This window comes from Procambarus clarkii, chromosome 67 (genome assembly GCF_040958095.1).
Source record: "Procambarus clarkii isolate CNS0578487 chromosome 67, FALCON_Pclarkii_2.0, whole genome shotgun sequence".
In the NCBI taxonomy this organism is placed as follows: domain Eukaryota; kingdom Metazoa; phylum Arthropoda; class Malacostraca; order Decapoda; family Cambaridae; genus Procambarus; species Procambarus clarkii.
This window is the reverse complement of record NC_091216.1, coordinates 14,857,678-14,870,271: the sequence shown is the minus strand read 5'-3', so window position 1 is coordinate 14,870,271 and position 12,594 is coordinate 14,857,678. Positions and strand designations below refer to the sequence as shown.

Genomic DNA, 12,594 nt, shown 5'->3' with positions numbered 1-12,594 from the left:
ACACCCCCTCACAGTACTAGACCACACCTACACCCTCTCAGTACTAGACCACACCTACACCCCCTCACAGTACTAGACCACACCTACACCCTCTCAGTACTAAGCCACACCTACACCCTCACAGTACTAGACCACACCTACACCCCCTCACAGTACTAGACCACACCTACACCCTCTCAGTACTAGACCACACCTACACCCTCTCAGTATTAGGCCAGACCTACTCCCTCACAGTACTAGGCTAGACCTACACCCTCACAGTACTAGGCTAGACCTACACCATCACATTTCTAGGCCAGACCTACACCCTCACAGTAGTACGCTAGACCTACACCCTTACAGTACTAGGTCAGACCTACTTGAAGCACGGGTGGTATACTTAACAGTGTGCAGGTGAGTGAGTGTGTGTGTGAGTGTGTGTGTGTGTGTGTGTGTGTGTGTGTGTGTGTGTGTGTGTGTGTGTGTGTGTGTGTGTGTGTGTGTGTGTGTGTGTAATTACCTAAGTGTAGTTACAGGATGAGAGCTACGCTCGTGGTGTCCCGTCTTCCCAGCACTCTTTGTCATATAACGCTTTGAAACTACTGACGGTCTTGGCCTCCACCACCTTCTCACTTAACTTGTTCCAACCGTCTACCACTCTATTTGCGAAGGTGTGTGTGTGTGTGTGTGTGTGTGTGTGAGAGACCTGAAATATGACGGACCCATGAAAGAATGTCCCCTAACCTAACCTAACCTAACCTAACCTACCCTTCCCAAATCAGTGAGGAACACAAAATATATACAGTTACCCACTACTGAGAATCCTCACATGAGACGGTCTACGGAAATTAACATAATAGAAGAATATATAACAAGGAAACACGACAAAAACAAATGAAGAGGAGCAACAAATGCAGGAGTGTGAATCAGGAGTCCAGAAGAAAGAAGTTTTCTTCAAAAGCAAATACATCACAAAACAACGTAAGATGCGAGAGGTATACTGACACACGCATAATAACCAACATGAAAAGTTGAAGAAAATACCAGAAAACGAACATTTTCTCTTTATACAAAATATACAAAAATGAGGAGACTTGAGGAAGTACAAGGAGAAGAGGAGATACTGGGAGAAGAGGAGACACATGGAGATACTGGGAGAAGAGGAGACACATGGAGATACTGGGAGAAGAGGAGACACATGGAGATACTGGGAGAAGAGGAGACTCATGGGGTACTGGGAGAAGAGGAGGTTCATGGAGGTACTGGGAGAAGAGGAGACACATGGGGTACTGGGAGAAGAGGAGACACATGGAGATACTGGGAGAAGAGGAGACACATGGAGATACTGGGAGAAGAGGAGACACATGGGGTACTGGGAGAAGAGGAGACACATGGAGATACTGGGAGAAGAGGAGACACATGGAGGTACTGGGAGAAGAGGAGACACATAGGGTACTGGGAGAAGAGGAGACACATGGGGTACTGGGAGAAGAGGAGACACATGGGGTACTGGGAGAAGAGGAGACACATGGGGTACTGGGAGAAGAGGAGACTCATGGAGGTACTGGGAGAAGAGGAGACTCATGGAGGTACTGGGAGAAGAGGAGACACATGGGGTACTGGGAGAAGAGGAGACACATGGAGATACTGGGAGAAGAGGAGACACATGGAGATACTGGGAGAAGAGGAGACACATGGAGGTACTGGGAGAAGAGGAGACACATGGAGGTACTGGGAGAAGAGGAGACACATGGAGATACTGGGAGAAGAGGAGACACATAGGGTACTGGGAGAAGAGGAGACACATGGGGTTCTGGGAGAAGAGGAGACACATGGAGATACTGGGAGAAGAGGAGACATATGGGGTACTGGGAGAAGAGGAGACACATGGGGTACTGGGAGAAGAGGAGACACATGGGGTACTGGGAGAAGAGGAGACACATGGAGATACTGGGAGAAGAGGAGACACATGGAGGTACTGGGAGAAGAGGAGACACATGGAGATACTGGGAGAAGAGGAGACACATGGAGGTACTGGGAGAAGAGGAGACTCATGGAGGTACTGGGAGAAGAGGAGACTCATGAAGGTACTGGGAGAAGAGGAGACACATGGAGGTACTGGGAGAAGAGGAGACTCATGGAGGTACTGGGAGAAGAGGAGACACATGGGGTACTGGGAGAAGAGGAGACTCATGGAGGTACTGGGAGAAGAGGAGACACATGGGGTACTGGGAGAAGAGGAGACTCATGGAGGTACTGGGAGAAGAGGAGACTCATGGAGGTACTGGGAGAAGAGGAGACACATGGAGGTACTGGGAGAAGAGGAGACTCACGGGGTACTGGGAGAAGAGGAGACTCATGGGGTACTGGGAGAAGAGGAGACACACGGGGTACTGGGAGAAGAGGAGACACATGGAGGTACTGGGATAAGAGGAGACAGATGGGGGGTACTGGGATAAGAGGAGACACATGGAGACAAGAAAAGCTGCAAAGAATCTATAAATATAATGCAAAATGCAATTGCAAATAGACACAAAAAACATTGAGATGATGGAAACGGGAGACGAATTGAGAGAAAATCCCTTGCTGACTCGAGACGTGGAGAGTAAACAAAGAAGAGGCACAGCTAGGGAATAATGCAACAAAATGTAAAAAAATAATAAATGCTCGAACCCGAGAACAAACACTAGATTAAGACAATAAAATAGAAATATATAATTAACAAATATTTACAGCAAAAAAAAAAAAAACACTAAATTGTAACAAGAGAACACATAAATAAGAGAAGCCAAAACCGTCAGGATAGTGATAGGAACCGCATTTCGAAAACAGGAAAATAGAATTAAGTAGGCGCAAAGATTTAAATGTAGAAAACAAACACACAAAGACACTAATTATGTGTGTGTGTGTGTGTGTGTGTGTGATAGAGGGAGTGTGTATGAGTGTATTTACTATTTGTGCCTGCAGAATCGAGATATTAGTTCTTGGACTACGACTTTCTAATCAATCTATTTTTCCTCTATTATGCCTACTACATATAGATCTCTCTAACACGCACATGCCCAGGAAGCAGCCCGAAGCAACTGTCTAACTCCCAAGTACATATTTACTGGTAGTGAACAGGCGTATCCTGGTGAAAGAAACTCTGCCCATTTGTTTCCGCCTTCGCAGGGAATCGAACCCGGTGTGTGGTGTGTTTTAGGACTACGACCCCTAGGCGCTATCTACTCAGCCGCGAGACCCCCTCGCAGAAAGCGAAACGACAAATCCGAGGGCCTTCGCGTATACTTAAGACATTATCAGAAGATGAAAACACCCCATTTTCTGTCATAATACTTTGTCTAAGTTATTGTTTTCCTTGTTCATGTCTTAAATAGTACATGAGAGCTGTCGGATGTACCATTCCACTTGTATATGTGATAACTTTTGCATATAGTAACCTCTTGTAATATTTTTAATTTTGAGGCAATTGTAAGTAAAATCAATCATAGATGAAAAGAGAAATATATAAATAAAAATAGATTTGAGTAGAACTGAGATAACTATCTGGTGGAGAAGTCTAGGACAAGACCAGAGACACCCAGCACTGCGTGGATGGTGAGAAGAAGCTGTTTTCTTCGCCAAATGCTGGTGCAAGCTTGGAGGTCAGTGTAGCATACAAGTTAAATCTAGTAAGTGAATGAGTCTGTTTAAAAAATCTGCAAAAAGAATTTTGAAAAAAGGAAGTTTGACTATTAATTTTTCATTCCAGCCGCCGTTGTCGGCAAGTATGCACCACCACTGTAGGTCACTGAGGTGAGACACCATACGGTGTCGAGAAGGTGTACAGGTCATCTTAGGAAGGGTAATCGGATCTGTCTCCTACTTCTTAGACAAAAATAAGACAACCCATGTCGTAGGCCTCAGGCTACGACATGGGTTCTTGGTGTTAAATTAAATTTTTTGAATTATAATACAAATCAAAATAAAGTATTATTGTACCAGAATTTACCCATCGTTAAATAACTACATATGAATAGTCCACTTGCCAATCCTATGATAGTTCAGTACTACTTCTCCCGAGTCTACCATGTTGAATCATAGAAATATGTAATTCATAGCTAATGTTTTATAAAGTTTTAATTGCAATATTTCCTGTGCTTATTAACATGAGAATACTATCTGAATAATTAATTATCTGCCGTTACAAGAAGCCAAGCAAAATGTAAAGATAGTCATCTAGAACTATTGACTGGTGGAAGTGTGTCACGCACAAGACAATGGACAAGATATAAGAATGTAAATTCAAGCGTCAACAGAGAGGCAGTAAAGATGTCATGCAGAAGGGTAAAGACGCAGAGAATCATGCAGTAACTGACGCAAAACGCAGGCAGTTTACTCATGCAGTAAGGCGTTGCGTGAAGTGAAGGGATCCCCCCCTTGGGCCCCCACCGTTTCGTCCGGGCCAACTCCAGCGCTTCTGTGGCCGTTGTTGACTTGAGCAGTTAGGTTGCTGTGTTCTCAGCACGGCCCATAAGGTTGATGTGTGCTCAGCACCTCCCATAAGGTTGCTGTGTGCTCAGCATGTCCCATAAGTTTGCTGTGTGCTCAGCACGTCCCAAAAGGTTGCTGTGTGTTCAGCACGTCCCATAAGGTTGCGGTGTGCTCAGCACGTCCCATACCAAGGCTATTTTCCGGTACCAGTCTACCTTTTTCTATACACTATACAATTTACTGACCAGCTACTTCATTGTCATGTGTGCTAACTGTAATAACACTCAAACTGAAGTGAGACTGGCGTTCAAAAAGGTGATTTGCGTGACGATAATGATGCCAGGTGACTGTAGCGCCATTGTTGTGAGGCTACAAGCCGTCAACGCTAACTACTTAAACATGGTGAAGTGTGAAAGTTCACACGAGAGGTATGGGAGTGGGAGGGAAATAGACTACCAGCCTCGAGTTAGGCTTCCTTCCACCTTCAGTTACTGTGTATTTCCATTTTGGGGGGAATTTCATTAACTCTAAAGGGACATTGTTAACTCATAATAAGTGAAATGGGACAATGTAAACTTATTGCGAGTTAAAAAGTTATTTTCCTATGCCAGTAAATGATGTTTGAAGCTACCATCAAGTTAAAAAGGCTGCTGTTGGAGTAATTACAGGTTGTGGAGTCTCTGGTGATGAGAGTATGGGGCACATAAAGTATAGCAACAACTGCTGGTATGAGTTGTTTTGATGATGCGACGCTGGTGAAGCTTTGCTGGTGTTCTTGTTAGTGTCAAAGCGAGCTCTGGTCAAGGCTCTGCCACCTTTATATATATGTTGTGTCAAGTGACAGCACTGACAACTTGAACCAACGTAAAGTGCTCAAACTTGCTTCTGTGAAAATATTATCTTCTCTCCGTTTAGTGATTAATGTGTTTGAAGTTTTATTGCCAATTGTTGGTAAGTGATAAAGCATGATTAAAAGTGTATTAATTAGAAATTTCCATCATGCGTATTCTGGATTGAGACCCATGCAATTACATGCCCAGTGCGCATGCGTCGGGACTGTGACCCCCCTTCCCTAGACTCATGTTTAACCGGCCCTTCTAAAGGCTGTTTAGTTCGTTCCAGTGGCACTGAAAGAAGTCAGTTGGAGGCTTGTAAACTTCAGCCCACCGTCCGATCCAACCAGATCCCACAGTCTCCCCGCTCCCACACCTCAAGGGTGACATGGGCGGGCGGTGGGCGGGGAGTTAGCAGTAGGATGGCCGGTGAGGGGGCGGTGGTGAGGGCGGCGGCAGTAGTCCAGCAGCACTGCCTGGAGATCCCCGCACCCCGCAACTCTGTTAGATGTTGGGGTAGCGGAGCGGATGGCGAGGATGCTGGAGAGGCGGCCTGCATAGTCTAGTGGCAGGTTGGGGTCATGCGCCGTGCAGCACCTGCTGGGACATGGCTGCTGTGGGCGGGCACCACTTACCCTCATGCCCTGCATACGGGACATGGCCCTCAGGGGTCGCAGAGCGCGCAGCGTTCTCATCGTTTTGAACGCCTGAATTTTGCCTGCTCCAGCCAGGGTTGCCACAAGGTTAATCAAGGACACCTGGAAATCAGAGCCCACAAGAGTTACACATAGAAAATAGAGAGGCAGGAAGAGGTTGACGCTCACTACAGTAGAAGTATAAACACGTAGGGGCCCGCACGCCAGCGGCCAACACCATACACTACAGGGAGAGATATTAGTTAGACACAGTTCCCAGCCACAACCACCGGCTGGCTGGCCACTCTCCACAACCGGGGTTGATTGTGGGGGGGGGGGAGGTATACGGAGGATGATTGTAACTGGGGTGGTGGAAGATGGTCAGGACAACTGGCGTGGTGGGGGTCAGGAGGCTATCGTAAACAAAGAGTGGGCTGGAGAAATAAGAGGTAGCCACTTTTCCCGAGAGATATAGTATTAAGTCTCTGCAAGACACACAGAACAGAGAGCAAACTGTAGCATTATAATCTCCAGAGGTAAGACAGGGCGCCACCGCTGTCTACCTCACGAAGATAGAAAAGGAGTTTATGTCTAGTTTAAACAGTGGAAGACCAGGTACATAATATATATATATATATATATATATATATATATATATATATATATATATATATATAAGAGCTTCGAACAGTGATTGTCATTTAATTGTGTGTTTTCTGTAATATGTATGTATATATGTATGTGTGTTATATATATATATTATATATATATATATATATATATATAATATATATATATAACACACATATATATATATATATATATATATATATATATATATATATATATATATATATGTCGTACCTAGTAGCCAGAATGCACTTCTCGGCCTACTATGCAAGGCCCGATTTGCCTAATAAGCCAAGTTTTCCTGAATTATTATATTTTCTCTATTTTTTTTCTTATGAAATGATAAAGCTACCCATTTCATTATGTATGAGGTAATTTTTTTTTATTGGAGTTAAAATTAACGTAGATATATGACCGCACTTAACCAACCCTACCTAACCTAACCTAACCTATCTTTATAGGTTAGATAAGGTTAGGTAGCCGAAAAAGTTAGGTTAGGTTAGGTAGTCGAAAAACAATTAATTCATGAAAACTTGGTTTATTAGGCAAATCGGGCCTTGCATAGTAGGCTGAGAAGTGCGTTCTGGCTACTAGGTACGACATATATATATATATATATATATATATATATATATATAATCTTTGGACAACACCCACCAGTGGGACTCGAACCCAGAAAGCACAACTACCTTCCAGTAGCTGGCACCACTGGTGGGTGTTGTCCAAAGATTGTTTATCTTCACTTGTGGTTTATGCAAGTATAGGCTTATATATATATATATATATATATATATATATATATATATATATATATATATATATATATATATATATATATATATATATTATTAAATATGACCGAAAAAGTAAGATTAATAATTCTAACACGAATTTTCTCAATCTTTCGTACATTACGCTTCACTGTTGGAGGTAAATCAAAAATCACTTCTCCAAAATTCATTTTTATTTCTAGTCTGACGCGACACGGGCGCGTTTCGTAAAACTTATTACATTTTCAAAGACTTCACAAATACACAACTGATTAGAACGTATCTCTGATTTTATATCTACATTTGAGTGAGGTGGGAAGGGTGATGTGGCATTAACACAAGACAGAACAGGAGGGGATATTAATAGGGTATTAAAAGTATCAACACAAGACAGAACAGAAACAATGGGTATTGAATAGAAGTGTTTGTAGAAAGCCTATTGATCCATATTTCTTGATGCTTCTATATTGGAGCGGAGTCTTGAGGTGGGTAGAATATAGTTGTGCAATAATTGGCTGTTGATTGCTGGTGTTGACTTCTTGATGTGTAGTGCCTCGCAAACGTCAAGCCGCCTGCTATCGCTGTATCTATCGATGATTTCTGTGTTGTTTACTAGGATTTCTCTGGCGATGGTTTGGTTATGGGAAGAGATTATATGTTCCTTAATGGAGGGCTCCATTAAGGAACATATAATCTCTTCCCATAACCAAACCATCGCCAGAGAAATCCTAGTAAACAACACAGAAATCATCGATAGATACAGCGATAGCAGGCGGCTTGACGTTTGCGAGGCACTACACATCAAGAAGTCAACACCAGCAATCAACAGCCAATTATTGCACAACTATATTCTACCCACCTCAAGACTCCGCTCCAATATAGAAGCATCAAGAAATATGGACCAATAGGCTTTCTACAAACACTTCTATTCAATACCCATTGTTTCTGTTCTGTCTTGTGTTGATACTTTTAATACCCTATTAATATCCCCTCCTGTTCTGTCTTGTGTTAATGCCACATCACCCTTCCCACCTCACTCAAATGTAGATATAAAATCAGAGATACGTTCTAATCAGTTGTGTATTTGTGAAGTCTTTGAAAATGTAATAAGTTTTACGAAACGCGCCCGTGTCGCGTCAGACTAGAAATAAAAATGAATTTTGGAGAAGTGATTTTTGATTTACCTCCAACAGTGAAGCGTAATGTACGAAAGATTGAGAAAATTCGTGTTAGAATTATTAATCTTACTTTTTCGGTCATATTTAATAATATATGTCTACAGGAAAGACTGCTACCAAAATATACTAATATATATATATATATATATATATATATATATAATAGTGAGACCGTGGAGAGTAGAGAGATAAAAGGGAAGCAAGGGAGAAGAGGTATATAGGGGAGGAGCTATGGGAGTACGAGAGCAGGGAAGACAGGAGGTGAGGGCCAGCGGTCAGCAGAGGTTGTGGTGGCGGCGGAACACAGGTCAACGAACACTGAATATGGACAGTATAGCGGCGTTGCCCATGCGGCCAGCCATCACCGGGATCCCCCACCCACTCTTGTGGGGTGATGAGTGGTTGTGGGTGAGCATGGGCTACCCACGAGGACATCACAACCAGGGCACCTGCCCTCACCGCGACACGCTACTTACTCTCATGCCCTCCCAGCGCGACACTGCCCGGAGAGGCCGCAGGGCGCGCAATGTTCTCATCGACCTGAACGCTGGTATGTCGTCAGCTCCGGCCCAAATAGCAGCCAAGTTTATCAGTGACACCTACAAGACCAAGTGTGTTACAGGGAGTGGGGATACCCTACCCTCTCACACACACACTCACTCACACATACACACACACTCTCACTCAATCAATCACACACACACTCACTCACTCACTCACACACACACACACACACACTCACTCACTCACTCACTCACTCACTCACACACTGCTTCCTGTGTGTGTGTGTGTGTGTGAAAAGAAATAGTTAGTAGTTAGTAACAGTTGATTGACAGTTGAAAGGCGGGCCGAAAGAGCAAAGCTCAACCCCCGCAAGCACAATTAGGTGAATACACACACACACACACACACACACACACACACACACACACACACACACATACACACACCTGTGTGTGTGTGTATGTGTATATATATATATTTATTTATATCACACACCTGCCTACTCATTCAAAACACATTTATTCATCTTCATTCAAAAAAAGAATATTAATTTCAAATATAAAATAAAGGTTGACTTTTGGAAGGGGTTTCCAGAGTGGTGCAGGCGTGGCGTCTGCTTCCAGAGGTAGCCTAGGAGTTTCTCACCCATATATACCTGCCCACATGCAGTAACATCAACACAACCATACATAAAGAAATGGGGTTATATTTACAATCATCACTGTACCTTAAGTCTGTCAATGCTTAAATAATACTGGAACAGAGACGTGCGACAGACAACTGAAAAATGTTCAGGTCTGAAATTTGTTGTTTTTTACTTATCCTTCACAACCCAAACAGTTTTTTTATTTTATAGTAGATAGCTTCTCAATAAGTCAATTTTAAAATACACAATGCATTCGCTATCCAATGAATATCAGCTAAACATTCACGGGTACATATAATCTGGAGTGGGAAGGGTTGATAGGGACGAGGCTATAGCTTAAGAGAGAGCTGGGAGTGGGGCTGTGGTGGCTCCACACCGGCGACCCCCCGCGCCTAGCTCCTGGCACCTGCTGTGGCCTCTCCACACATAAACACGATGGGGAAAAGGGAAATATAGGAGTGGAAGAAGAAATAAGTGAGAGAGACAGACAGACAGACAAAGAGAGAAATAGGGTGAAGGGATAATCGTAACTGTATTATTGGGAAGAATGGAAGCATCATAAATGACAAACGTTACATATTAGTATGTATATTAACATCCATGTGATTTTATCCCTACACACGTATGGATACATATGGGCACACTTAAATGCATTCACACAGAGACATACACACGCACAGTTGTGTCCTCTTTATGTTGAAGAACATGTCCAGGGTTTTGCAGCGTTTATTTAACAAGATAAATCAGAAGGCAGAGATGCAAGGATAATGATCCGGTCCAGGATTCATTAAGTATTTAAGTGTCCACTGACAAAACTTTTCCTTAGGATTGGCTTGGATTTATTAAACAGTTCTCGAGATCCAAAACGTCACGTGGTTGTCTAAACCAGTAATAACCCTGGGTTGTGAAGTTTGGAGCTCACAAACTGCTTATATATACAAACTAAGCCACAAAGGTAGAGGAAAGATGTAAAGGTTTCGTAAGTGGATGACTTATGTGCTTGATGAACGTTAGGTCTAGGAGGCAGTGGGTAGCAGAAAATGGTGGGTGATAATGTCGGTGTTAGTTTGGATGTGATTAGTGGATGTGGCAAGCAGCACCGGACACACCAAGCTCAGCTAGGCGATCATAGCCAGTGCTGGCGACCAGATTGCAGCGACGAATCTGCCTGGCGTTAAAAATTCAGGCGTAGTGATATGAAGAGATACGAAGATACGGGATATGAAGAGAGGAGGCTGTAGACCCCCTTTCCTTATCTTCTTATGAGAAACCTTAAGATATAAGATATATTTTATCTTATAAGAAGCCTTATATCTTCATAACTCAAGCCTTCATAACTCAAGGCTGATTGAGGGCCGTGTGGTGGCGGTCCGGTCAGCTGCACTAGACCGCCTGGTGCAGGGGGTGGTACCACGACAACACCTTGTAGGTGTGCCTTAGAGATGTGAGGCGCTGTATAAACTGTAGCCTGTGCTTACATAATTATATTTCACTGCTATACAAATATTAACACTCATACACAGACACATGTTTATATATATAAACATGGAGTCATACATACACACGAACATGCTTGAATACACATGTACCAACCCATCCTGCAGTTCGTATAGTGACTATTTGGTCAAACATACACAAATGGACTGTTGCACTCAAAAAGTTAAAGTTTTGTTTTATTAGCCCACATAGCATACTTAACAAATTTGAAAAGTAACTCAGAACCTAATGTGACCTGTCCAATTTGCGAATAAGTAACCCTAGGCCTACTATACGTTATCTTAGGTCTAGTATAGTACATATATGTTCTACACAAGCCTTAGGAGTATTACACTTGTTTTTCCTGCCCTCTACAAACTTAATGGCACAAAACGTGAACACTGTTGGTTGCAGTACTCCATTCTTGTGTGTTCCATAACATGTGTGCTGTAAGTACTATCATTTTAGGGAGATGAGTTGTACACACACACACACACACACACACACACACACACACACACACACACACACCAACTCACCATCACAATAAGAAAGTCGAGCCAGCACCAAGCGTTGGTGAAGTACTTAGCGAAGCCGAGAGCCACCCACTTGATCAACATCTCAATGAAGAAGATGACGGTGAAGATCCTGTCCATATAGTAGAGTACATCCTGGAGGACCGGCCGATACTTGAGGTCGACGTCCTCCAGCGCTAAGGCCAGTGACGACAGCAGGATCATGGTGATGACAGCCGTCTCGAAGTACTTGTTCTCTATAAGTTGGTAAGTCTTCAGGCGCAGGTGCCCCCATCCTTGCCAGAAGGGGGACTCCGGGTCACCCTGCCATGAGTGGAATTGCCATCACAAATGGAGTCAATATATGTTTTACAACCAAATATATAATCAATAAAATCAAATCAGTTATATAATTTTTTAAAAATTAAATAATTATCAAAGATTTGGTCTTTGATTCCTAATCCTTTCTGATATTATGCTAAAAAAAAGCGTTACCTTGAGATATTCATAATTTTCTGCTACGACTACATGTTTACATAAACATCCAACTGCTATACAGTTGCATAGATAATTTTGGTTATTGTACATGGTCAAGACACACGGTAATTCTATACTGATTTACCTGGTAACCCAGATCACAATTGCGACGTTAGACGTGTTCATACGATCAAGTGGTTTCGTATTGGGCTTAAAGCTTAACAACAGTGGGAGAGTTAATAATTAAGATAACTATAATAACTTACTGGCCAACCAGGAAAATATGCCATTGTAATGAAAATAGTCCAGAACACAACTAAAGGGTGAGTATATATAAACTGTTACATGATCACCCTCAGTATTCGGGTACTGGGCTCTCATACCAGTCATCACTAACTCTATGTTCACGTAACTTTTCTATGTGTATTTGTATACTAAAAGTGTATCATATTGTGTAACGTGACAGTCTATGTTCGTT

At 42.7% G+C, this 12,594-nt stretch overlaps 1 protein-coding gene across 1 annotated transcript in view; it reads right to left on the bottom strand.

Annotated features, from left to right (window-relative positions):
- The window catches only part of LOC138349729 (sodium channel protein para-like), a 147,780-nt gene that overhangs the window by 8,208 nt on the left and 126,978 nt on the right, over positions 1-12,594 (bottom strand). The window contains exons 18-19 of the mRNA XM_069310355.1: positions 11,664-11,963; positions 5,921-6,043 (exon numbers count right to left, since the gene is read on the bottom strand). Of these exons, the coding sequence (XP_069166456.1) occupies positions 5,921-6,043; positions 11,664-11,963 (423 nt within the window). The remainder of the gene's footprint in view (positions 1-5,920; positions 6,044-11,663; positions 11,964-12,594) is intronic.